The sequence below is a fragment of the Pecten maximus genome, chromosome 1 (genome assembly GCF_902652985.1).
Source record: "Pecten maximus chromosome 1, xPecMax1.1, whole genome shotgun sequence".
NCBI lineage: Eukaryota > Metazoa > Mollusca > Bivalvia > Pectinida > Pectinidae > Pecten > Pecten maximus.
In genome coordinates, this window is record NC_047015.1 from 6706382 (window position 1) to 6734350 (window position 27969).

Here is a 27969-nt window from a genome sequence, read left to right on the forward strand (position 1 = left end):
ATTATACAGTGTTTGGTGGGTATTATACTGTGTTTGGTGGGTATTATACAGTGTTTGGTGGGTATTATACTGTGTTTGGTGGGTATTATACTGTGTTTGGTGGGTATTATACTGTGTTTGGTAGGTATTATACTGTGTTTGGTGGGTATTATACAGTGTTTGGTGGGTATTATACTGTTGGATGGGTATTATACTGTGTTTGGTGGGTATTATACTGTGTTTGGTGGGTATTATACTGTGTTTGGTGGGTTTTATACTGTGTTTGGTGGGTATTATACAGTGTTTGGTGGGTATTATACTGTGTTTGGTGGGTATAATACTGTGTTTTGTGGGTATTATACAGTGTTTGGTGGGTATCATACTGTGTTTGGTGGGTATTATACTGTGTTTGGTGGGTATTATACAGTGTTTGGTGGGTATTATACTGTGTTTGGTGGGTCTTATACAGTGTTTGGTGGGTATTATACTGTGTTTGGTGGGTATTATACAGTGTTTGGTGGGTATTATACTGTGTTTGGTGGGTATTATACTGTGTTTGGTGGGTATTATACAGTGTTTGGTGGGTATTATACAGTGTTTGGTGGGTATTATACAGTGTTTGGTGGGTATTATACTGTGTTTGGTGGGTATTATACTGTGTTTGTTGGGTATTATACTGTGTTTTGTGGGTATTATACTGTGTTTGGTGGGTATTATACAGAGTTTGGTGGGTATTATACTGTGTTTGGTGGGTATTATACTGTGTTTGTTGGGTATTATACTGTGTTTTGTGGGTATTATACTGTGTTTGGTGGGTATTATACAGAGTTTGGTGGGTATTATACTGTGTTTGGTGGGTATTATACTGTGTTTGGTGGGTTTTATACTGTGTTTGGTGGGTATTATACAGTGTTTGGTGGGTATTATACTGTGTTTGGTGGGTATTATACTGTGTTTGGTGGGTATTATACTGTGTTTTGGTGGGTATTATACTGTGTTTGGTGGGTATTATACTGTGTTTGGTGGGTATTATACAGTGTTTGGTGGGTATTATACTGTGTTGGATGGGTATTATACTGTGTTGGATGGGTATTATACTGTGTTTAGTGGGTATTATACAGTGTTTGGTGGGTATTATACAGTGTTTGGTGGGTATTATACAGTGTTTAGTGGGTATTATACTGTGTTAAGTGGGTATTATACAGTGTTTTGTGGGTATTATACTGTGTTTGGTGGGTATTATACAGTATTTGGTGGATATTATACTGTGTTTGTTGGGTATTATACTGTGTTTGGTGGGTATTATACAGTATTTGGTGGATATTATACTGTGTTTGTTGGGTATTATACTGTGTTTGGTGGGTATTATACAGTGTTTGGTGGGTATTATACTGTGTTTGGAGGGTATTATACAGTGTTTGGTGGGTATTATACTGTGTTTGGAGGGTATTATACAGTGTTTGGTGGGTATTATACTGTGTTTGGAGGGTATTATACAGTGTTTGGTGGGTATTATACTGTGTTTGGAGGGTATTATACAGTGTTTGGTGGGTATTATACTGTGTTTAGTGGGTATTATACAGTGTTTTGTGGGTATTATACTGTGTTTGGAGGGTATTATACAGTGTTTGGTGGGTATTATACAGTGTTTGGTGGGTATTATACTGTGTTTGGTGGGTATTATACTGTGTTTGGTGGGTATTATACTGTGTTTGGTGGGTATTATACAGTGTTTGGTGGGTATTATACAGTGTTTAGTGGGTATTATACAGTGTTTTGTGGGTATTATACAGTTTGGTGGGTATTATACAGTGTTTTGTGGGTATTATACAGTGTTTGGTGGGTATTATACAGTGTTTGGTGGGTATTATACTGTGTTTGGAGGGTATTATACAGTGTTTGGTGGGTATTATACTGTGTTTGGAGGGTATTATACTGTGTTTGGTGGGTATTATACAGTGTTTGGTGGGTATTATACAGTGTTTGGTGGGTATTATACTGTGTTTGGTGGGTATTATACTGTGTTTGGAGGGTATTATACAGTGTTTGATGGGTATTATACTGTGTTTGGTGGGTATCATACTATGTTTGGTGGGTATTATACTGTGTTTGGTAGGTATTATACAGTGTTTGATGGGTATTATACTGTGTTTGGTGGGTATTATACAGTGTTTGTTGGGTATTATACTGTGTTTGGTGGGTATTATACAGTGTTTGGTGGGTATTATACAGTGTTTGTTGGGTATTATACTGTGTTTGGTGGGTATTATACTGTGTTTGGTGGGTAATATGTTGTGTTTGGTGGGTATTATACAGTGTTTGGTGGGTATTATACTATATTTGGTGGGTATAATACTGTGTTTGGTGGGTATTATACTGTGTTTGGTGGGTATTATACTGTGTTTGGTGGGTATTATACAGTGTTTGGTGGGTATTATACTGTGTTTGGTGGGTATTATATTGTGTTTGGTGGGTATTATACTGTATTTGGTGGGTATTATACTGTGTTTGGTGGGTATTATACAGTGTTTGGTGGGTATTATACAGTGTTTGGTGGGTATTATACTGTGTTTGGTGGGTATTATAGTGTGTATGGTGGGTATTATACTGTGTTTGGTTGGTGTTATACTGTGTTTGGTGGGTATTATACTGTGTTTGGTGGGTATTATACAGTGTTTGGTGGGTATTATACAGTGTTTGGTGGGTATTATACTGTGTTTGGTGGGTATTATACAGTGTTTGTTGGGTATTATACAGTGTTTGTTGGGTATTATACTGTGTTTGGTGGGTATAATACTGTGTTTGGTGGGTATTATACTGTGTTTGGTGGGTATTATACTGTGTTCAGTGGGTATTATACTGTGTTTGGTGGGTATTATACTGTGTTTGGTGGGTATTATACAGTGTTTGGTTGGTATTATACTGTATTTGGTGGGTATTATACTGTGTTTGGTGGGTATTATACAGTGTTTAGTGGGTATTATACTGTGTTTGGTGGGTATTATACAGTGTTTGGTGGGTATTATACTGTGTTTGGTGGGTATTATACTGTGTTTGGTGGGTATTATACAGTGTTTGGTGGGTATTATACAGTGTTTGGTGGGTATTATACTGTGTTTGGTGTGTATTATACAGTGTTTGGTGGGTATTATACAGTGTTTGGTGGGTATTATACTGTGTTTGGTGGGTATTATACTGTGTTTGGTGGGTATTATACAGTGTTTGGTGGGTATTATACAGTGTTTGGTGGGTATTATACTGTGTTTGGTGGGTATTATACTGTGTTTGGTGGGTATTATACTGTGTTTAGTGGGTATTATACAGTGTTTGGTGGGTATTATACTATATTTGGTGGGTATTATACTGTGTTTGGTGGGTATTATACTGTGTTTAGTGGGTGTTATACTGTGTTTGGTGGGTATTATACTGTGTTTGGTGGGTATTATACAGTGTTTGGTGGGTATTATACAGTGTTTGGTGGGTATTATACTGTGTTTGGTGGGTATTATACAGTGTTTGTTGGGTATTATACAGTGTTTGTTGGGTATTATACTGTGTTTGGTGGGTATAATACTGTGTTTGGTGGGTATTATACAGTGTTTGGTGGGTATTATACAGTGTTCAGTGGGTATTATACTGTGTTTGGTGGGTATTATACTGTGTTTGGTGGGTATTATACAGTGTTTGGTTGGTATTATACTGTATTTGGTGGGTATTATACTGTGTTTGGAGGGTATTATACTGTGTTTGGTGGGTATTATACAGTGTTTGGTGGGTATTATACAGTGTTTGGTGGGTATTATACAGTGTTTGGTGGGTATTATACTGTGTTTGGTGGGTATTATACTGTGTTTGGAGGGTATTATACAGTGTTTGATGGTTATTATACTGTGTTTGGTGGGTATCATACTGTGTTTGGTGGGTATTATACTATATTTGGTGGGTATTATACTGTGTTTGGTGGGTATTATACTATGTTTGGTGGGTATTATACTGTGTTTGGTGGGTATTATACAGTGTTTGTTGGGTATTATACAGTGTTTGTTGGGTATTATACTGTGTTTGGTGGGTATAATACTGTGTTTGGTGGGTATTATACTGTGTTTGGTGGGTATTATACAGTGTTCAGTGGGTATTATACTGTGTTTGGTGGGTATTATACTGTGTTGGATGGGTATTATACAGTGTTTGGTTGGTATTATACTGTATTTGGTGGGTATTATACTGTGTTTGGTGGGTATTATACAGTGTTTAGTGGGTATTATACTGTGTTTGGTGGGTATTATACAGTGTTTGGTGGGTATTATACTGTGTTTGGTGGGTATTATACTGTGTTTGGTGGGTATTATACAGTGTTTGGTGGGTATTATACAGTGTTTGGTGGGTATTATACTGTGTTTGGTGTGTATTATACAGTGTTTGGTGGGTATTATACAGTGTTTGGTGGGTATTATACTGTGTTTGGTGGGTATTATACTGTGTTTGGTGGGTATTATACAGTGTTTGGTGGGTATTATACAGTGTTTGGTGGGTATTATACTGTGTTTGGTGGGTATTATACTGTGTTTGGTGGGTATTATACTGTGTTTAGTGGGTATTATACAGTGTTTGGTGGGTATTATACTATATTTGGTGGGTATTATACTGTGTTTGGTGGGTATTATACTGTGTTTAGTGGGTGTTATACTGTGTTTGGTGGGTATTATACTGTGTTTGGTGGGTATTATACTGTGTTTGGTAGGTATTATACTGTGTTTGATGGGTATTATACTTTGTTTTGTGGGTATTATTCAGTGTTTGGTGGGTATTATACTGTGTTTGGGGGGTATTATACTCAAAGACCAATGACTTTGTTTAATCTTTGCCATACACAAAAAAAGTATATACATCTTGTCGCTATAATTGAAATGAACACTAATGAAATATGAAGCATTTCCACAGCACTCAGTCTTGCTATAATATGCATGTAATGTTATTGCTATTTCATATTCAATGGCATTCTCATATAAAAACATTATTCATTGTATAAAAGTACAAAGTGAATACATAATGGTCAAAGTATATAGAGGATATTGAATGGTTTCCTGTTTAATATAACATAAATTTCACCAGTATGACAGAATATCGATATTTTTTTACGAGTGCGAAGCCATTTTGAAGGACTGATCAACGCAATTGAAGGGTTTTCTGCTGTTATCGGAGAATCTGTGCATGAATAGCAAACGTCAAGTGAGTATTTAGTAAAAAACTTGTCTGAATATTTCAGAAATACAGCAAAATAACCAATTTATCTATCTTCGCTTCGCTTGGAAAAATCGGCAAGTTTCAATGAGGTGAATACAAAGGTTCACTCTGATTGGTCAAAAACGAAAAACTTAAATTTTCACTGCAAAAGTTATATTGTGACAATAATTCCTGGCCAATTATTCAGACCTAAGTGACTTACAAGCTGAAGCCATGTTGAAAATGCACTCTGTGTCCCTACCCCATCAGCCCTTTAGTTTACTAGATTTGAAAATGTACACAGAGACCCCATGGGGCCCCACCATTAGGTCCCCTGAGCTCTTAAGTGTCAGCAATTTGCCAAATATAAATTATGATCGCAATGTGGGGCATGATTCTGAAGTAACTAGTGGGTGGTTCATGAAAGTTTATAAAGTATTTCTGACCAAATCCTGAGGCCTACTATTTCAGCTTTGGGCACGCTGTGACATTTGACCCCTGCTGGAATTTTTATGAACACAAAAAAACGAATATGTTTTGAATAGCATACATATGCAGCTGACCTTCAAGAATCTTCCTACAAGATATTATGCTGATCACTGAGGGTCCCAACACTCTTCCTTTAGGGTCCATCCTAAACAGGGAGGTGGTTAAGTCTTTACTGATTTGTTCATATTAGTTTACTGGTATTGTAATTGTAGGTAGATACCTGGTATTATCATACAAAATATTGCAAACATTTGAATGTAGCTAAATGGCTTAAATGAAACCAATATGGTTTACACAAAGTTCTGGATAAAGTGTTTATAATACTCACCGACATTCACCACACAGCTTACAGAGGCCTAGTGATAGGTTAGCAAATACAAATAGTGGCCAACCATAACTGGCCATGGCATATTTCATGTAATGACTCATATTCCTAATATTCATCCAGTCTTGTGGTGGTAGGGGTGGTCTCTCATGTGTAGGAACACTGTTAGTGGCACTGTCAAAGAAAGCATGGATTTAGACACAAATATAGCAAAAAGTAATTAACAGATCACAATATTTTAGATTTGTTACAAAAAATAAAACCATTGCCTGTAGAATTTTCCTTGGTATTGACACTACATACCCAGATGATGAGCTGGGATGTTCGACTCTAGTGCCTGTGTCCGAGACTTGGCTGTCTGTGGTTACTGGGCTGTAATGAGGCTTTCTTTCCTGTGACAGTGTACCATAGGTTTCACATGTCCTGTCAGTGGTCACTGTAAGTTGTGACACCTCCTGGTCCCTGTTGACCAGTATGAGTCCTGCTGCAATGTCAGTAGCCACCAGGTCCAACTCCACATCCTGTAGGTCAACATCAAATGTACTATGGAACTATCTACAAACCCTATCACTAATCTCTTAATTCAAAGATGTAAAACTTCACTGAATTATACCATTTATCTTTATATCAAAATCAATAGTAAGATGTACTGATAAATATTGCAGTTTATTTCAGATTTCATATCCCTTTTCATCTCTAAGTCCAATCAGTTTTAACATAAATGTCTAAATTTTACCTGGAAAAAGTCTGTCAGCAGTTTAGCAATTTCTGTGAAAGCATCATGACTTTGATCATCACAGGATACACAGCAACACAGGATCTTACATCTGTAAGGGTAAAAATATTATCATCTAGGACAAACACAGAACCTTACATCAATAAGGGAAATAATATTATCATCAAATGATGAAATGTTTTGAGGTGTGTGGTCATATATAATTAGACACTCCCCACCCATGTTGGTTAGTGTCTTAGGTAGCTCAGAAATGGGCCAGTCTGTGTTGTCGTGATTGTGTCCTTTGGTAAGACACTTTACCATAATTGCTCTGTATGGCATAGGCTGGGCCTCTCGTATGTTGTTCAGTGAGGTAGTTACCAACTTCTACATGGAGACCCCACTTCAAAATGACCCTGACTGTTCACGGGGCAATGAACCAATCAAGCAAACAAACAAATTAAAGAAGATTTGATGCATAGAATCTGTGAATTTTAGTACAATGTACTGTTATAACTCATCCCCTCTATTTTCCGCATTCTCACCTTCTTTCCCATGTCTTCATGGCAGTGTGGTGGGCTGTGGTCAACACCTGTTGCTGTGAGCTACTTTCCAACACTCCAATATGTCCCTGTGATCTCTTGGCACGAAGACCACCTAGGGGGTCAAACACAATGAAAAGTCCTATAAGTATGAGGAAAGCAATCACCCAGCCACACAGGACAGCTCCCTTTACCGTCATTACTACACTGGGCTCACAGCCACTGGCAAGTCCAAATGACCAGTAAGTTCCCAGTACAATCCAGGCAAGCTCTGGTACAGACACGCTCATCTTTACATACAACAGCCGTGGCATCCTCTTCCTAGGGTAGGGATACATGATGGAGCCCTGCATGCTAGTATATACAATGACCATGTCCAGCACTATGGTCAAACACAGAAGACAAAGAGCACCAATGAAATAAGCCTGCAACAGAGTTCCACCTGAACAACTCTGTGGCTCAGCCTGATGGATGTGGAACACAATGGAAATGGCAATCAACCTGGAATAAACAAAAATACAATAGGTATAAAAGCATTGATGATCTGTATACAGTTAACACAGGTAAACACATCATAAACATTCTTACAGCAATCTACAACTGTTCACCAATACAAATTGTACAAGCAAGGATAGCAACTGAAAACCTATGTTCGACAACCTTATAATTCAAAAACGTTTGTCCAGTGGCAATCAACATGAAAGCACCCAAATTGTGAAATTGAGAACAAGCCCAATAGTGACATGTATAGAAAGAACAGGGAAAAATGTTCACATGTTCCTATTGTCCAGTATTGAGCACCCGCCAAAAATATGACATGATAAGAAGCATGCTCTATCAGCTAAGTGACAGAGATTGGAGACTGTAAATCTATAAACAATCCAACAAGTCATTCACCAGTTCCTTTACAATGGCTATATGCTAGCGGAAAAAAGAAACACAACTTTGGTTTTTCTAATATAACTGTTAGACATGTGGTCTATATTCAATTAAATTTCACACTGCGCTACCTCCTTGCACTATGAAAATTCAGTCGACCGAGACCCAACTCGACACTGCATGCTTTCAGCAGATTTTTCAAGAAAGTGTGCATCCAGGTTACTCTTGCAAAATATGTTCTGGTAAATCATTACAAATCTAACATAGGAACAGTAATTAAAGATCAGGTCCATGATATTTCTTTTCGAAGTGATTGTACAGCAAAATGCTGTGATTGAGTGAAGTGGATATCAGATCTCTGGGACACTTGCTTAGTAAGAATGAGTCATTTAAAGATTTTAGCAGATTTGACAACTGTGATCTTGAATGAAGGTCAAGGTCATTCATTTGAACAAACTTGGTAGCCCTTCACCCAGTATGCTACAAGCCCAATATCAATTCCCTGGGCCTCTTGATTATTGAGAAGAAGTTGTTCAAAAGATTTTAGCCATTTTTACCCATGTGACCGTGAATGAAGGTCAAGGTCATTTATTTGAACAAACTTAGTAGCCCTTCACCCAGCATGCTACATACCTAATATTAAGTCCCTGGGCCTCATGGTTATTGAGAAGAAGTCGCTGAAGATTTTAGCCAATTTGACCCATGTGACCTTGAATGAAGGTCAAGGTCATTTATTTGATCAAACTAGGTAGCACTTCACCCTAGCATACTACAGGCCCAATATCAAGTCCCTGGGCCTCTTGGTTATTGAAAAGAAGTTGTTTGAAGATTATAGCCTATTTGACCCTTGTGACCTTGAATGAAGGTCAATGCCATTTATTTGAACAAACTTGGTAGCCCTTCACCCAAGGATGCTACAGGCCTAATACCAAGTCCTTGGGCCTTTTGGTTATTAAGAAGAAGTTGTTTAAATGAAAAAGTTGACACCGGAAGGCCGGATGGCTGGACAGACGCCGCACCATGGTATAAGCTCACTTGCCAATTGCAATAAACCATTATGTCACAATTATAAACAAATCTTAACTTCAACATGGCTTTTCTCACTGGTTTGGGAAAGAGCCTTTTGGTCTCATTTTGGGAAGAAAATTGGTGAATTAGGAAAGATTTTTTCAGGAGTAAACTGCAAATTTTGGGAATTTGGCTTATTTAAAATACGAAATAATTTCAATCGGGAATAGAGCCCATTAACGGCCCCAATAAGCTGAAGCCCCCAGAAAAAGCCCTGTTCATCTACGTCACCTCCACCTCCTAACTGGCAAGGTTTTATTCAGATATTTCAATTTCATTTTGTGAAACACATTATTCCTTTTGTGATGCTTAATAATGATATATACAGCATTCATATAGCACACATACTATAGATCTAACTTGAAAAAATTGCTCTATTGTGCTTCCCATTACACAATATACTAATACTTTATGTATCATAATATACCAAGACATATGCATTAGGCTATTTCAGTTACATTGTGGTTGTGTAAATAAGTTCTTGATGGCAGAACAATTTACTGTTACCCAAAATCACCTAGTGGTTAATATAGGGGAGAGAACCCTTAGAGTAGACTGTAGCAATCTATTTGAATAGATAATCTAATAATTCATATGGTACAACAGGATGTATAGATATCATTTTTTCATTTTGCTAAAGCTGATATAAGAATAACTGAACTAGTTTTGCTGATTTGGCGTTGAAGTATTTATTGGCCAAGACTTCTACGCTGCTGCTATAACAGTTATAATTATATCTAAGGCCTACCCTCCCCCCCCCCTTACATTTCATAGCAACAACACTGACAGTGGTACGTCCAAATGGAATGTGCTATATCGTATGAACAATGTTTACAATGATTTTTTCTTTTTTTAAATCTAGATCTCTATGCTGTAGTTTGGGTGATTTAAAGCATTTAGGGGTAGTTTTGGGTATTTTGGTAGTTTAGGGTAAATCGTTTTGCCCGTCTCCGAGACTTGTATACATAACGGTTGTGTAAATAGGTTTCTGTAGCTAGTGTACAATACGGTCGTTTATATAGCTTTTTGAGTCCGTGTAAACAACAGTGAATTCACACTATTTTAACACTTGTTTTATATGTAACCTCTAGTTATTTCCGATTCCAGTAATGATGTCGCTCATAAGCTCTTCAGAACTTATGTTATTTGTTTTTGAGTCCACCGAATTTGAATAAAACTTATCTTATATGTTATCTACCTAGCAAGTAATTTTCACGTGGACATGTCTTAGATCTTAAATTGTTTTGAACAGTTTTCATATGAATTAGTCAACCAAAGAAGAAGAATTACATATTTGATATCTTCCGAAATCAGCGTCTCAGGAAGCCATTCAAACAATAATAAAAATCGTCAAAAACGAAATTTGCTCAAACACCTTTTCATAATAAGAGATGTAAATATTAAATCTAACAGTCTAACTTAAACGTGTTCTCCGAAAACTCACCATGCTAATCTCAAAAATATCTCGGCTACAACCGGGAAGACGAAATCATCACTTCCTATTCCCCAACGGCGCCCAAACAAGATGAGCCCCGGCATGTTTTTTTCTCCTTTAGATTGTCTTATATACAGTAAACTTTCATTCTAGTAATGTAACAATTACTTCCGTATTCCGAAGTCTCATCGTCGGCCATGTTTGGCAACATAACAACATCGCTAAACTACGTTCATTTTGATTGGATATATTTTGCACTATTGTTAATTTTCAACCAATCAACAATAGCGATACATATCGCCGTCAACACGACACACTTTCCGGAAGCACATGTTTTACCGGAAGTCATTACTGAAGGATGGCGGCGAATTCGTTCCAACTTTTGCTTTGACATTGTAATGTTAATAACAATTTGCAGAACACTTTGTTCATCTTCCAAGGAAAAGATGGTGAGGATATTGAATGTTGCAGAAAAAAATGATGCCGCCAAGTCAATCGCCGCTGTCATGTCAAGGGGAAGTGCTCGAAAGGTACAGTAGACCAGAGACCTATAATATTCAATATTGAGTAAACATAACGTTACACTATAAGGACCTTTTCGTTAAATGTAATATTTCAAACATATATCTTGACGGAACTGCAAATGTCAATAAAGGCCTTGGAAGTCTTTGTCAAGGCTCGTCTGAATACAATATAAAATCACCAGGTCCGTCTTTATTTCATAAACGAACAACACCGGTCCAAGTGGCCTAACCGTACGTTTGAACCGCTAAAACGAAAACGGCCAATGATACAAGGAGGTAGGAGCCTACCTACATCACAAAAAATAATTGTTAGATAAAACATTAGCCTCTCCCGAGTATGGCCCATCCCATGACTACATATGCTTGACAAGGGAATGAACTCACCGTAACATGAAAACCAACCTATTTTCTGTTTGAGCTCATTTTCTCCACTAAATACCATCGGATTTTACTACTATATGAAAATGTGGAATTTTCTGACAATGTTTGGTGTCGCTAAGATTTTGGCGTAAACAGAAAAAATGGGCGTGGCATAACACCTACCTTACATATATGGATAAATGATATATTTATTTACCCCAAACACCCATTTAGTCACTCCCATAATTATATATATATAATCGTCATCATTATTGACGGAGGAGAGTCAGTTTAAGAAGAAGTCCCAAATCAGTGTTCATGATCACCGGATGCTAAAATGGGCCAACCTGAAGGGACATAAGGTCTTCAGTGATGCAGTGTCAGAGGTCGAGGTCAACTGCCAGAGGTCGAGGTCAACTGCCAGGAAGACATGTACAGGTCTAAGGCCATATAACATTTTCAAATGAGAAGTGTTTGCTGTGACTCCACTGTGTTTGTATATATCCTCGCCAGTAGAGGACCATTATTGTGATCCGTTTGTCTGATGCTAGGGATGCAGTTTTTTTTTTACCGTGCGGTTTCACCGTGAAACAATGTATGATTTATGGACTTACATTACATATGTGAACTGGCATGGTCGCGACACCAATTGTCCCAAATGTTTGGGAAAATGAACTACATCCCTGTCGTGTGGAAAGACTTTTTTTCGTTTCAAAATATTTTATTATCTAGTAATACATGTATGTACTGTAACAGGCCAGGTTTTAATTGTAGGTATTGTACATAGTTGTATGGTCGCCTTCTAGCTTCCAGCTAGAGGGAATTTCCCTTTAGCTCAGTCAGTAGAGCGGCGGACCAGTAAGCCGAGGGTCGCAGGTTCGATCCCGGCTGGCTGCACACTACTACTCCTTGAACTTTTACATTGGTGCTGCAGACCACTCCAAGTGAACGCAAGAGGCTTCCTTGGAGATAGAACCTGGTTGGTGTGTTCGGGGGCGAACACGTTTGAAGGAGGGAGTAGTGTAGCAGGCCAGGTTTTAATTGTAGATACTGTACATAGTTGTATGGTCTTCTTCTAGCTTCCGGCTAGGGGGAATTTCTCTTTAGCTCAGTCAGTAGAGCGGCGGGCCAGTAAGCCGAGGGTCACGGGTTCGATCCCGGCTGGCTGCACACTACTTCTCCTTGAACTTTTACAGTACAATTACATAAATATATATAAATAAATGGATTAGACAATAGGCTAGAGAGTTTAGTTACATTGATAACCAAGCTGAGGCTTGTTCCACGTTGCACAGGTTTTCAGATGTATATTGCATTCTGTGTAAATTCTTTCAGAAGAATCATTACATTTTTATTGCTGCTTTCTCACATTTTCACAGTTTTGTTACAGAGGGAAGGATTTTCCAAATTCAACAAGATTTATGAATATGAATACAACATTCTGAACCACAGCAATTGCACCATGACCATGACATCTGTGTCTGGACATCTTTTAGGACTCGACTTCGTAGGCAACTATAAGAAATGGTATGTATCTTCTGGCCCTGAAATTTTGAAATACTTTGTTAATGGTTTCCTGTACAGATACATCTTATGTCAGATATGTAAAGCTTTAATTTATCAATTCAGGACTTTTAAAAGAAATTTCACTTATTCTATTGGTATAATTTAACTATTTTTTGATCAGGGCCCCACACATTTACTTCCTAGCTTGTATAACTGGTATTTATTTAGCAGTTTATACATGAAATTTGGTAAAGATATTCAGTTTACCAACATCCATACTGAGGTAAATGAGAGTGAATTCCTGAAAAATAAAAATACAGATCATGGTGACGCAAAAATGGAATTTCATTGAGACACTTCTAAGTATATATGGACACAGACCGATTGGAGCTGGAAACAAAACTGATTGATACATTCTTTAGATTTTAATTACTCGTCAAAAGCCTTGCAAAATTAACATGAAATTATTTTATGATTGGTAAGGAATGTTTACACTTGTGCCTGTTATAGCAAATTTTTATAGTCTAAGTAATATAAGTTCAAACATAAAAGTTATATATACAGTGGCCTTTTTATTTTACCTACTTATATGACATCTTGTTTATTTTGAATGTGACTTCAAAACTTGAATATAAAGAATGATAGTAAAAGGTCAAGGTCATTATAGACCCAAAGGTCAAGGTCAATTTTTGTATTTTTTCACATTTTATGATAATCATGATCATGAAGCAGTTGGTCAGAATTACAGAAGAAGTCAACTGACCAGAGACTGGGTCAAATGTCACTTTGGTACAGAGATCAAGGCCAAGTAGATCTCTAGAAATGAATCTCTCTGTTAGTTGGGGAGGTAATAAAGGTTTAGATAAAGCAAATCAAAGTAACAAATGAGTATTTTACCGATACTTACATTAATTATTTTCACCCAGTAAATATAGAGGTGGAAGGAAACAAGAACCACATCATATTATATATGTAATGTATATTTGCTTCCTTGTGATTGATTTTGAAGTCTAAATGTCATACATCAACTTCAGTATTATGGGCAGGAGGCATCTTAATGATTACGGGGATATATAGCCACACACCACTTGCTGACCTGTTAGTGCTCTAGTTAAGTATTTGTTGAAGATGGGTCTAAAATCCTGTTGATATGTACCAGTATTTTCTAGTTCCCTACCTGTGTCTCTCTAGGTATAGCTGTAATCCTGTTGCACTGTTTGATGTGGAAGTGGAGAAGTACTGCCCTCAAAATTTTACTGACATCAAAGTGAGTTTTACCAGAGTATTGGTAACAAATTACAGCTTATATATGTTGACTTGTTTCTCCTGTTTATTACAAAGGCATTCAACTAATATTCAGAATTTGAAATTGTTGATTCCTTCAACATAAAATCTAGGATGGTGGTGATCCATAATTTTAAAACATTTGGTACATGGATCAGTTCTGTTGATATAGCTTTGTTTTTCAAATTTTTCAATGGAAGTTACTCTTATAATTGCTTCATGTGAAATATGATTGTGAAAATAGATATGGTAAAAAATGATCCACTAACTGTATGTGAGAAGGACATTCTTTTATTACTATTAGCTCACCTGATCCAAGCTTAAGGACCAAGGTGAGCTTATGCCATACCGTGGCGTCCGTCTGTCTGTCTGTCAACAATTCTTGTGAATATAATAACTGGAGTAAATATCATCCAAGTTTGATGAAACTTTGTAGCCGCCATATTTCAACAAATCTTAAACAAGTTTGAAAGTGGGAATTAATTATTTTACAGTTACTTACAGAGTTATTGCCCTTTGTGTTATATTATTATTGGACCTTGTACATGTAAGCACAATAACTGGCGTAAATATCAACCAAGTATGATGAAACTTTGTATGTAGTGATATATTGACAAGATTTAGGGACGAGTTTGAAATTAGCAATTATTCGACAGAAACTCAATTATTATTGTTAATAATTTTGTTTGATGGTGCAGCATATGTGGTCTTTCAACATTTCCTTTTAATCCCTACTAGTCCTGAAGGCCTGAATGGATTTTGATGAAATTTGGTCTGAATCATTATTGGGTCAATGATATTCAATATTGTATAGATAATGGGTGTGGCTCCCCTAGAGTAAGGGGGGGGGGGGGGGGGGGGGGGCAATATAGGAAATTGAGGTAAATCCTTTAAATCCCAACTTGTTCTTAATGCCTGAATTGATTATAATAAAAGACTTCAAGTATTATTGGGAAAAGGAGATCTAACATTGTATAAATGGAAGATATGGCTCCCCTGAGGGCGGGGGCCAATAGGGGAAATTAGGCTAAATCTTTTAAATTGCTACTTGTTCTTAACAACTGAATGGATTTTATTGGAATTTTGTCTGAAGCATTATTGGGCAAAGGAGATACAATGTTGTATAAATGAAGGGTGTGGCTTCCTTGGGGCCGGAGATGCAGTGCCCAGTAGGGGAAATTGAGGTAAATCCTTTAAATTCTTGCTAGTCCTGAACGCCTAAATGGATTTTGATGTAATTTGGTTTGGAGCAATATTGGGCAAAGGAGATCTAACGTTGCATAAAAAAGGATGAGGCACTCTTGGGGTAGGAGAAAGAACAGGGTTTGACACTAGTGGTGGTCCTGTGGCCTGAGACCACCAAAACATTAGATGGACCACCACAATGGTCTAGGCCAGTGGTCCATTGGGCCAAAAATTGATACTTTCGACCAATATACTTGTTTCAAGGTCTTGTCAAAGAAGCATTTCAATAAATTGTGTTATAAACAAACAAACAAAAAAACATTTTAAGAAAGGAATTCTTTCACGGGTCACGGGTACAAATTTTTTGCCCTGGGTACTCAGTCTTTACAACCCGACCCGTACCCGGTTACCCGTTGGCTGTAGACTTGTAAGTTGTAGCCCTGTACGGACGTTTAGAATAGAACAGGAGAAGCCTAGCTTCGATATTATGAACATGGATTTGTTTGTGTTAAATGAATACTTTGAATAGTTCTTACTTCTAAGTAGAACTCATAATATGTACTGATGAAAAGACATCATATTGAGTCGCGCTTCAATCAAGGAAGCCATGTTGTTTGTTTTGCGCATGACCGGAAACACAGCTCTACCGTAATAACTCAGGTAAAGAGAACACACGAAAACGACATGATGAAAGTGAGCAGTTCTATACTATCATTATCGTCCATGGCTTGTGCGAGGCTTTGTATGGTTATTACAGTAAATGTTTATTTGGTGTCAAGTTGAGGTTTCTCTAATGTGTGTGTGTTTTGCCTTACATACATTGTGGAGTTCTGAGTGCTACAAGAAAAATCTGTGTCGAGGCAGCACGTTTCGCGGCCCTGGGAAAGTGTTAACAGACGATGAAACAATGTAACTGTTCATACAGGAGACATGTTTACAGAGCACTAAAAACAATGTTTAATTATTTATATTTTATATGTGATGACTCAAGTGTGTCAAAGCTACGGTGTTCTTTGAAATATATGTGTACTTCGGTGAACTATAGTAGTAAGTACTATGTTAGTACAAAGTTTCGCGGTTCGGGTACACAATTTCAAACCCAGGTCGGGATCAAAACTGACCCGTGACGGGTCACACGGGTACTCGTTACAGCCCTAATAGAAATCACTTTTCTTTCATAGCAAGAAGACTTTGGATTTCAGTCAGTTACACATTTGAGATAATATTAAGCATTAATGTGATCAAGGATGCAAAGTGGGAATCCCCTATTTTGCTTTAGAAGCTTCAATGGTATCGATGGACATCTTCTGAGACAAATTATTGCAGGCATATCGTGTATTCCACCCCCCCTCCCCCCCATTACCCATTACCCTGTAAGTGTGTTTTTAAAGAAGTTACTTCTTGATCTGACATCTTATAGCTGGCAATTCAGGTCTCGTGCTATTTATAGATTTGTCATTGTGCTGATTGTGTCACTTTTCAATAAAAATTTAACAGATTATTTTTTTAACTAGATCAAGGTTGAAAAAAAACGCTGTATGTTTTTATATGATTAGTTCATCAGTTCATTACCTTAACACTATTTCATTACCTTAACACTATTTGATACAGAGTCTAAAAATTGTGTTTCTCATATCTTGGAAGGACCACTTGAAAGTAATGTCTGGGGGTCCTGCTGGTCACCTGATGTAATAAGTTCATATCAAATACTGAAGATGAGTAAAAGGGGAAATATAGAAAAAAAAATTCTCTTTTTCAAGAATGACAGGACTTAGTCCACCTGTTATTTGGACAATTGTTGGGAGAGGTAGTTCAAAAGTAGGAAAATATTTTAAATATAACTTACATTAGAGTATTTTGCCATAATTACCGAAATATCCAGGTGAGCGATGCAAGCCCTAGGGGCCTCGTGTGTTGTAAGTTCAAAATCATCTTTGTTATATTGATTAAGTGGTATATAACAATACATGAGGTGTGTTAGGGCTGCTAATGTAATACTGGTATTGTGTGTTTCTTTGTAGAGAACTCTAGAAAGGGAGGTAAGAGGTGTGCATGCTCTTATCATCTGGACAGACTGTGACCGTGAAGGGGAAAACATTGGATACGAAGTCATTCAAGTTTGTAAAAGTGGTATGTGTATAAACAAATGGAAGAGTTTTTTTTTAATTTCATTTGATACCTTTTTCTGACATGTATTACTATTCAGGGATTTATCTAGAATTTAGGGGAAACAACTCTTTGTGGACAAAAGGGGGAAATCAGTTCTGAACAGGAGAAAGAAAAACCACAAAGTTTTTTTTTTTACTCTAAAAACACATTCAGCAAGTGAAAACAGGTAATGGTTAATTAGGAAAACAAATCTGGAGGGTTTTGGGATGTCATTGCCATAAGAATGAAGGGAAATGTAATATTTAAAGTGATTTTAACAGAAGTCTGGGGGGAAAATGGAGCAAAAGCCCCAGGGGAAGCTACCCGTAAATGGTAATGAAAAATACCTATATCGATCCCTGCTTTTTGTTTCTGATGAATATTTTATGAAAAAACGGAAAGTGGAAAGTTAATGTAGTTTTCTGTTTCAGTAAAACCAAACCTAAGAGTATACAGAGCAAGGTTTTCTGAGATCACACCACAGTAAGTTGATTTACCGCTCCGATTTATTGTCTGACCTTGAACCCAACATAGATTCAGTAAGCTCATCATGTATCTGACCTTTAACCCTACATTGATTCAGTAAACTCCTCATGTATCTGACCTTTAACCCTACATTGATTCAGTAAACTCCTCATGTATCTGACCTTTAACCCTACATTGATTCAGTAAACTCCTCATGTATTTGACCTTTTACCTTACATTGTTTCAGTAAGTTTCTCACACATGTATATATATGAGTCTATATTGCCTTACAGAGCCATACAAAGAGCCTGTAGAAACTTAGTGGAGCCTGACCAGAATACCAGTGATGCTGTGGATGTCCGGCAGGAGCTGGACTTAAGGATAGGTCTCTGATAGCTAAAAGATAGCTACAGCATGTTACAAGAAATACCAGAAATGGTTTTCTTAGTTGTGAAAATTATACAGAAAGCATATTCAAATAAAACATTGTAAAATTATTTTGTCAAAAGCAAATGTACCTTATTTTAAATAAAAATATTAAATGGATTTATAAAACAATTTCTTATTTCAGGGGCTGCATTTACAAGATTCCAGACTTTAAGACTACAGAAGATCTTCCCTCAGGTTTTATCGGATCAGCTGATCAGCTATGGAAGTTGTCAGTTCCCTACCCTTGGTTTTGTGGTCGAAAGGTACAAACAAGTTCAGGCTTTTGTACCAGAGCCATTTTGGAAAATTAAAGGTTAGTTTCCGAAAATACTAAAATATCATTCCAAAAAATACAGCTGCTCTACAAAGATTTAAGAAGCAGATGTGAAAATCATCTCTTGCTTACTGTATTGATGGTAGTCAATGCCTTCATATTTTATGGGATGAAAATCAATAAATTTTGGGTGAGTGGAAATTTTGTCCAGTCAACTCCTAATTAACCATTAAAACTGGTCCTAGGTGACTTTTTGTGATTACTCACATGAAAGCCAATAATGCTTTCCTTAATTGTAGCTGTTTGTACTGCCGCCATTTTTAATTTGGCAATACTTATAAAAAGTTGTAAATTGCCACAAAAACCCGGATTTCAATTTGGGCCAGGGAAAAAAACCAGACTTTTAATATGTTTGTTTTTTGTCAGAACAGAAGTAGTAGTAATACAAACATAATTAATTGTTGTTTAATTTGTTATTGAAGAAAGGAAGGGAGATAATTTGATAAAAATCCATTTAGAAATATTCCAAACAAAATAAAAGCAAGCAGTTAAGTAGTTACTTTGTATATTGGTTGCAGATTCCAAGTGACCATATCATTAATAATTTACTAAATACAGCTCCTTTTTATATCCCCTAAATGCAACAAAAAATATTTGTTTTCAATCCCTTTACTCTCATTTTGGATGTGGAATAAGAGAGATTTCCTCAATGGAGATTTCAGAGGTTGACATGTTTGCTTAAGGTCAAGGTCACTGGGTCTATATCATGAACATCTTGATGTATTATTATGATGTAAAACTGGTTAGAAATAAACAAAGATTCAACTGACCAAAGGTCAGCATCACTGATTCCAAATGTTCAAGGTAAAGGTCAAAAGGTCAGGTTTAGTTGAACATTTTTATGTCATTGGTCTGAATTGATAAATCAACTGACCAAAGATCAAGGTCACTGGATTAATGTTTGTTGAAAGGTTAAACCGCCTGAGCACAGCCAGGGTCATTTTGAGGAGGTGGTGTCCTATAGGAGATATATTACCACACAAGACAGTGTCCTTTATGATTGAGCAGTATATAGACTTGGAAAGTAAAGTCAGCGAGAACATAGTGCTACATTGCTTATTTGTACCAAAATATTCATGTTGGATTCCAGAGAAAATAGGTTTCGGATAAAACAGGGTAATTGTACATAGACTGTAAATGTTGCTAGTTCTGGTTGGTATGGTCGGACATTACAGGAAGTCCGTGGTCAGTAAAGTCAGGTTTTACTGTAAGCTATTCCTTGCTGTAAACTTCCACCCAATTTCTGTTTACTGTTTTCCAGTTACCCACAAACAGGAAGAGAGTACCATAGACTTCAACTGGAAAAGGTGAGTAGCACAAGTAAAGAGAAGGATTCTTATTTATCAGACCAGCATAATTGTTAGTCCCCTTCTAGAGGGTGGAGTCTGATAGGGGAAATATAGGAAATCCTTTAAAATACTTCTTCTGTAGAAATCTAGGACATTACATGTAGGTAATCACAATGTTAACCTGTAGGTAATCACAATGTTTACTTGTAGGTAATCACAATGTTTACATGTAGGTAATCACAATGTTTACCTGTAGGTAATCACAATGTTTACCTGTAGGTAATCACAATGTTTACATGTAGGTAATCACAATGTTTACCTGTAGGTAATCACAATGTTTACATGTAGGTAATCACAATGTTTACATGTAGGTAATCACAATGTTTACCTGTAGGTAATCACAATGTTTACCTGTAGGTAATCACAATGTTTACATGTAGGTAATCACAATGTTTACATGTAGGTAATCACAATGTTTACCTGTAGGTAATCACAATGTTTACCTGTAGGTAATCACAATGTTGACCTGTAGGTAATCACAATGTTGACCTGTAGGTAATCACAATGTTTACATGTAGGTAATCACAATGTTTACCTGTAGGTAATCACAATGTTTACCTGTAGGTAATCACAATGTTTACATGTAGGTAATCACAATGTTTACATGTAGGTAATCACAATGTTTACATGTAGGTAATCACAATGTTTACCTGTAGGTAATCACAATGTTTACCTGTAGGTAATCACAATGTTGACCTGTAGGTAATCACAATGTTGACCTGTAGGTAATCACAATGTTTACCTGTAGGTAATCACAATGTTGAGTACCATTTCACTTTAAACTCTTCTTTACTTCAGGGTGCGTCTGTTTGACAACACTGCATGTCTGGTTTTGTATGAGCACTGTACTGAGGTGAGTTTCTAGACGACATATACTTGTATGTATAGATAAGGGATATGTGTTTGAGTTGTTATTGTTTTTGTAAGTCAGTTAATGTCTGAAATATTGATGTCGGAAAAGATTTCCATTTGCAATATCAACTTTGATTTAAGAATGGAGACAGGGATTAGGCAGAGTTTAGTTTAGAATTCACTATATACACGTAATTAAAAGCAACATAAATATTGTTACACACAAATGTGACAGTGGTGATAGTTAAACCCAGTCACAGGTACATATCATGAGTATCATGGCCATATCATACAAAGTTAATCATGTGTCAGATCTACTAAGATAGATCAAATGAGTTAGTTTCAGAATTCTGTATACAGGATAAAACAACATCATTTTGATGAATAAATCAGGGAACTCACTAATTTAAAAGTTGACAGAGAAAGATCACTAATTTAAAAGTTGACAGAGAAAGCTCAGACTTTATATTAATTACCAGATTGTCATACCTGTGTACCATCAACTCAGGTGACTATATTGATTCCATTGATTAATAAACCATTTATGTAAGAGTTTTATTTTTATCAGAATCCTACAGCGACAGTGAAGGATGTCAAATGTAAAAGTAAGAGCAAGTGGAGACCTCAGCCACTGGATACTGTGGTAAGTAAAGGGGTATGTGTAGGGGGAAAGGGGGGTATGTGTAGGGGGAAAGGGGGGTATGTGTAGGGGGAAAAGTGGGGGTATGTGTAGGGGGAAAAGTGGGGGTATGTGTAGGGGGAAAGGCGGGGGGGGGGGGGTATGTGTAGGGGGGAAAGGGGGGTATGTGTAGGGGGAAAAGGGGGGTATGTGTAGGGGGAAAGGGGGGTATGTGTAGGGGGGAAAGGGGGGTATGTGTAGGGGGAAAAGGGGGGTATGTGTAGGGGGGAAAGGGGGGTATGTGTAGGGGGAAAGGGGGGGTATGTGTAGGTATGTGTAGGGGGAAAGGGGGGGGTATGTGTAGGGGGGAAAAGTGGGGGTATGTGTAGGGGGAAAGGGGGGGTATGTGTAGGGGGGAAAAGTGGGGGTATGTGTAGGGGGAAAGGGGGGTATGTGTAGGGGGAAAAGTGGGGGTATGTGTAGGGGGAAAGGGGGGTATGTGTAGGGGGGAAAGGGGGGGTATGTGTAGGGGGGAAAGGGGGGGGGGGTATGTGTAGGGGGAAAGGGGGGTATGTGTAGGGGGAAAGGGGGGTATGTGTAGGGGGAGGGGGGGTATGTGTAGGGGGAAAGGGGGGGGTATGTGTAGGGGAAAGGGGGGGGTATGTGTAGGGGGGAAAGGGGGGGGGTATGGTGTAGGGGGGAAAGTGGGGGCTATTGTGTAGGGGGAAAGGGGGGTATGTGTAGGGAGAAAGGGGGGTATGTGTAGGGAGAAAGGGGGGGTATGTGTAGGTATGTGTAGGTATGTGTAGGGGGAAACACGGGGGAATGTGTAAGGGGGAAAAGTGGGGTATGTGTAGGGGGGAAAAGTGGGGTATGTGTAGGGGGGAAACTGGGGGTATGTGTAGGGGGGGAAAAGTGGGGGTATGTGTAGGGGGAAAGGGGGGTATGTGTAGGGGGAAAGGGGGGGTATGTGTAGGGGGAAATGGGGGGTATGTGTAGGGGAAAGGGGGGTATGTGTAGGGGGAAAGGGGGGGTATGTGTAGGGGGGGAAGGGGGGTATGTGTAGGGGGAAAGGGGGGTATGTGTAGGGGGAAAGGGGGGTATGTGTAGGGGGAAAGGGGGGGGGTATGTGTAGGGGGAAAGGGGGGTATGTGTAAGGGAGACTGCAGGGGTATTTAAGGGGGAACACTGGGGTATGTGTAAGAGGGAATGTGGGGTATGTGTAATTAAGGGCCGACTAATATTGCGTCATTGAAACATTTTTTTTTCAAGAACGCCGATGTGGCGCAGTGGTATAAGCTTGGGGTATTTCTGGCTAGGCGATTGGGTGCCGTAAATCTTGAGTTCGAGGCCCTGTCAGAGTCATAAAGTTGTCTTCCTTTCTCAAATGAGTTACTATGTTATATATATATATATATATATATTGCTCAAATAAACAAAAAGATTTACTACATAGCACAAGCTGTCACATTGTTTGAACTTATGCTGTTACTTTTTAGCTCACCTGGACCGAAGGTCTGGTGAGCTTATGCCATGGCGCAGCGTCCGTCGTCCGTCCGTCCGTCGTCCGTCCGTCCGTCCGTCAACATTTGCTTCAAATTGCTACTAGTCAAAAAGTTCTTATTGGATTTTGGCCAAATTTGGCCAGAAACATCCTTGGCAGAATGGGAACAGATTTTGCATAAATGGTGACTCTGACCCCCGAGAGGCCAAAGGGGCGGGGCCCAATAGGGGAAATAGAGGTAATTCCTTTAAATCGCTACTAGTCATAAAGTTATGAATGGATTTGAACCTAGTTTGGTCAGAAACATCCTTGGAGAAAGGGGAACAGATTTTGCATAAATGGTGACTCTGACCCTAAAGGGGCCAAAGGGGCGGGACCAAATATGGGAAATAGAGGTAATTCCTTTGAATCACTTCTAGTCATAAAGTTATGAATGGATTTGAACCCAATTTGGCCAGAAACATCCTTGGCAGAATGGGAACAGATTTTGCATAAATGGTGACTCTGACCCCCGAGGGGCCAAAGGGGCGGAGCCCAATAGGGGAAATAGAGGTAATTCCTTTAAATTGCTACTAGTCATAAAGTTATGAATGGATTTGAACCCAATTTGGTCAGAAACATCCTTGGGGGAAGGGGAACAGATTTTGCATAAATGGTGACTCTGACCCTAAAGGAGCCAAAGGGGCGGGGCCAAATAGGGGAAATAGAGGTAATTCCTTTGAATCACTTCTAGTCATAAAGTTATGAATGGATTTGAACCCAATTTGGCCAGAAACATCCTTGGCAGAATGGGAACAGATTTTGCATAAATGGTGACTGACCCCCGAGGGGCCAAAGGGGCGGAGCCCAATAGGGGAAATAGAGGTAATTCCTTTAAATTGCTACTAGTCATAAAGTTATGAATGGATTTGAACCCAATTTGGTCAGAAACATCCTTGGGGGAAGGGGAACAGATTTTGCATAAATGGTGATTCTGACCCCCAAGGGGCCAAAGGGGCGGGACCAAATAGGGGAAATAAAGGTAATTCCTTTAAATCGCTACTTGTCATAAAGTTTTGAATGGATTTGAACCTAATTTGGTCAGAGATATCTTTCGGGGGAAGGGGAACAGATTTTGCATAAATGGTGGCTCTGACCCCAAAGGGGCTAAAGGGGCGGGGCCCAATAGGAGAAATAGAGGTAATTCCTTTAAATCGCTACTTGTCATAAAGTTATGAATGGATTTGAACCCAATTTAGCCAGAAACATCCTTGGAGGAAGAGGAACCTATTTTGCATAAATGGTGGCACTGACCCCCGAGGGGCCAAAAGGGCGGGGCCCAATAGGGGAAATAGAGGTAATTCCTTTAAATCGCTACTAGTCATAAAGTTATGAATGGATTTGAACCCAATTTGGTCAGAAACATCCTTGGAGAAAGGGGAACAGATTTTGCATAAATGGTGACTCTGACCCTAAAGGGGCCAAATGGGCGGGGCCTAGTGGGGGAAATAGAGGTAATTCCTTTAAATCGCTACTAGTCATAAAGTTATGAATGGATTTGAACCCAATTTGGTCAGAGATATCTTTTGGGGAAGGGGAACAGATTTTGCATAAATGGTGGCTCTGACCCAAAGGGGCTAAAGGGGCGGGGCCCAACAGGGGAAATAGAGGTAATTCCTTTAAATCGCTACTAGTTATTAAGTTATGAATGGATTTGAACCCAATATTGTCCGAAACATCCTTGGGGGAAGGGGAACAGATCGTGCATAAATGGTGACTGACCCTAAAGGGGCCAAAAGGACGGGGCCCAATAAGGGAAATAGAGGTAATTCCTTTAAATTGCTACTAGTCATAAAGTTATGAATGGATTTGAACCCAATTTGGTCCGAAACATCCTTGGGGAGAAGGGGAACAGATTTTGCATAAACAGTGACTCTGACCCTAAAGGGGCCAAAAGGGCGGGGCCCAGTGGGGGAAATAGAGGTAATTCCTTTGAATCGCTACTAGTCATCAAGTTATGAATGGATTTGAACCCAATTTGGTCAGAAACAGGGGAACAGATTTTGCATAAATGGTGACTCTGACCCCGAAGGGTCAAAGGGACTGGGCCCAATAGGTGAAATAGAGGTAATTCCTTTAAATCGCTACTAGTCATAAAGTGATGAATGCATGTTCTATAAACAATTCTTGAGGTCTTTCAAACTGGACTTCATTAATCTTTAAAGCAGTTCGGATTCCCACACTATAACCATATATAGCATTGTTAGAGTTTTACAAATAAAACAAATTGAATATGAACATTATTTTGACATTTGGTCTAATCCAACCAGGTGAGCGATACAGGCCCCATGGGCCTCTTGTTAAAACTTTAATTGGGCTGGTTATTTATAACATCTGTATACCACCTAAGATGTTTTCTATTTAATTACATTAGGTTCTTGCGAATGAATTATTGACCAGGGTCATTAGAATAAACAAAATGATACTGTTCACTGTTGATATGTAACCATTCCATGTTCTATGTCTATATGTGGTTGTTTGTAATACACTTGTGTCTTGATAAAGGGCTGGATTGACTCCAAAATTCAACAATTTACTTGTCTGTACTGTCGTTATTACTACATGACCAATTACTTATTTCTAGTAATACGCATCCAGTGAGCATCTGTTTGTTAGGATCCTGTACCTATATTGGACCATACTGGCGTTATTATTAGCTCACCGGTTACAAGTAACCGAGGGCTAATACTGTCACCCCGGCGTCGGCGTCGGCGTCCTACCCCAAAACTTCAAAGTTTTTGGAGTAAGTTTTTGGAAAGCTTGTAAGTCCAAAAGTATACACCTCATGCCCTTCTAAGTTGGTTTATACGGTGTATGTATGTATGTATGTATGTAGTATGTATGTATGTATGTATGTATGTATGTATGTATGTATGTATGCATGCGGCAATCGAGTGAGTGACGTAATAATTAAATATGTATAGTATGAATCCAGTATATGAATGTGTGTAATACAATGAAAGAAAATAAAGGAATGAAATGTGTAAATGAATGTAAGGTGATGAATGAGAGCCCTCTTGTATGAGGATATATTTGTCAGGATACTGAATCCAGGGCCTCAACCCTGGCAGCAGTCCAAATTTTTAAATGTTCTGGGGCATTAAAATTTCTTGTACCTTAAAAAAAAAAAAAAAAAAAAAAGTTGGTTTATACATTCATTAGAGGTCTAGGAGTGATGTTATGGCAAAATCATGCAGAAAAAAATTGTGATTTTTTCGCATTTTACCATTTTGTGGACTTCACTTTTTTTGCACCAAAACTCACTTTAAAGTTTTGGGGGTAAGTCCAAAAGTATACACCTATCACCCTTCTAATTTGGTTTATACATTCATTAGAGATCCAGAAGTGATGCTGTGGCAAATCATGCAGAAAAAAATTGGCATTTTGGCATTTTACTATTTAGTGGACTTACTTTTTTTGACACAAAAACTAGGGCTGCAACGATATATCGATACTACGATAAATGTCGTCGTACATAACCGAGATACGATACACAATACGTAAACTTAGTATCGCGATACCTTAAATTACTTACTATAAATGAGTTGTCGCCCTTAGCACACTCTCTAAACCTACTACAAAAAGTAACATGGCCGAGAGGAGGAAACTTGCCTCACCACCTGCAACATTGAAGTCGCCCGTTTGGCGACAATTTGGATTCCCATACGAAACAGTTGACGGGAAAGAAACAGTAAACATTTATACATCCATTAGAGGTCAAGGAGCGATATTATGTGACATACAATTTCAAAATGACATGCTTATACATACATAAAAAATGAATGCATAGTGTGATTGCTGCCGCCGGTGAGCTTTCGCAATCATTGATTGCACTTGTTACTTACTAGACCATATATATACAGTCTACCCTCGACCTATCGGCTATCGCCAACCAAATCTACCGCCGCCCTCGCATACCACCACCTATATGTCTGGAACGGATTTCCCTCCTTTATAATTCCCTCATTAAGTTTACCACCCACGCGTACCTCCATCAGCCATGTTTGTTAAAATACAAACGTCCCGAATCGCTATATATTTCCCTCGACGATATCGTCATTTTGTTCTGTTTTTTGGTGATCAAGGAACTCTTTATAGATCTATTTATAGACATAGGACATTTCCTGGTTTCACTTGCAAATTGTACAGGTTACATAGCTTTACGCTTGGATGATTTTCTATCGCTGAGGTAGATTGATATTCGGATGTTTTTATTATGTCACATCCACCGACACTTACGGTTTGGTTTGGAATAAAAGCAGGACTGATTTCTACTAACTTTTTGTTCCTTTCGTATATGGTATGAACGTTTGGCTTCGCCAGTCTAGGTAGAAAGGTCACAGCCAAATACTTTCGAGCAAAGTTCGAAAGATAATAACGGATTGCATGCGGCAAAAGTAGATCAATGACTATTTCCAGAAATTTGTGACTCATATAAAAATATATGGCCTGTAAAATAATTGACTAACAAATCTACATTATGTACTTGTATATTGTATATCGTATAACGTTGTTACGGCAAGATTATCTGGTCAACGTTGGTAATGCAATCTTATACCATCTCATGTTTGTAATTTCCATAATTCGATACTTTCGCCACCCTCGTTATACCGCCATAACTGCCGTTGTCAAAATGTGGCTTTGTTACGAGGGTAGACTGTATGATTAAGATACAGTGTATCTAGTTTATAATGTAAATGATAAGGCATAATCATG

At 38.2% G+C, this 27969-nt stretch overlaps 2 protein-coding genes across 4 annotated transcripts in view; one reads left to right on the forward strand and one right to left on the reverse strand.

Moving 5' to 3' along the window:
- The window catches only part of LOC117323412 (sn1-specific diacylglycerol lipase beta-like), a 30591-nt gene extending 19740 nt beyond the window's left edge, over window positions 1–10851 (reverse strand). For both annotated transcript variants that reach the window (XM_033878634.1, XM_033878625.1), the window contains exons 1-5: window positions 10665–10851; window positions 7277–7774; window positions 6753–6843; window positions 6320–6537; window positions 6020–6190 (exon numbers count right to left, since the gene is read on the reverse strand). In XM_033878634.1, the coding sequence (XP_033734525.1) occupies window positions 6020–6190; window positions 6320–6537; window positions 6753–6843; window positions 7277–7774; window positions 10665–10759 (1073 nt within the window). In that variant the 5' untranslated portion in view covers window positions 10760–10851. The remainder of the gene's footprint in view (window positions 1–6019; window positions 6191–6319; window positions 6538–6752; window positions 6844–7276; window positions 7775–10664) is intronic.
- A 148-nt stretch (window positions 10852–10999) lies between these two features.
- The window catches only part of LOC117323423 (DNA topoisomerase 3-alpha-like), a 59654-nt gene continuing 42684 nt past the window's right edge, over window positions 11000–27969 (forward strand). Inside the window, exons 1-10 of one of the 2 annotated variants that reach the window (XM_033878647.1) lie at window positions 11000–11185; window positions 12930–13066; window positions 14237–14312; window positions 17536–17644; window positions 18094–18145; window positions 18421–18512; window positions 18699–18869; window positions 20152–20197; window positions 21038–21092; window positions 21660–21734. In XM_033878647.1, the coding sequence (XP_033734538.1) occupies window positions 11054–11185; window positions 12930–13066; window positions 14237–14312; window positions 17536–17644; window positions 18094–18145; window positions 18421–18512; window positions 18699–18869; window positions 20152–20197; window positions 21038–21092; window positions 21660–21734 (945 nt within the window). In that variant the 5' untranslated portion in view covers window positions 11000–11053. Of the gene's footprint in view, window positions 11186–12918; window positions 13067–14236; window positions 14313–17535; window positions 17645–18093; window positions 18146–18420; window positions 18513–18698; window positions 18870–20151; window positions 20198–21037; window positions 21093–21659; window positions 21735–27969 lie in introns of both variants that reach the window. The other variant, XM_033878653.1, reaches the window with a different exon arrangement.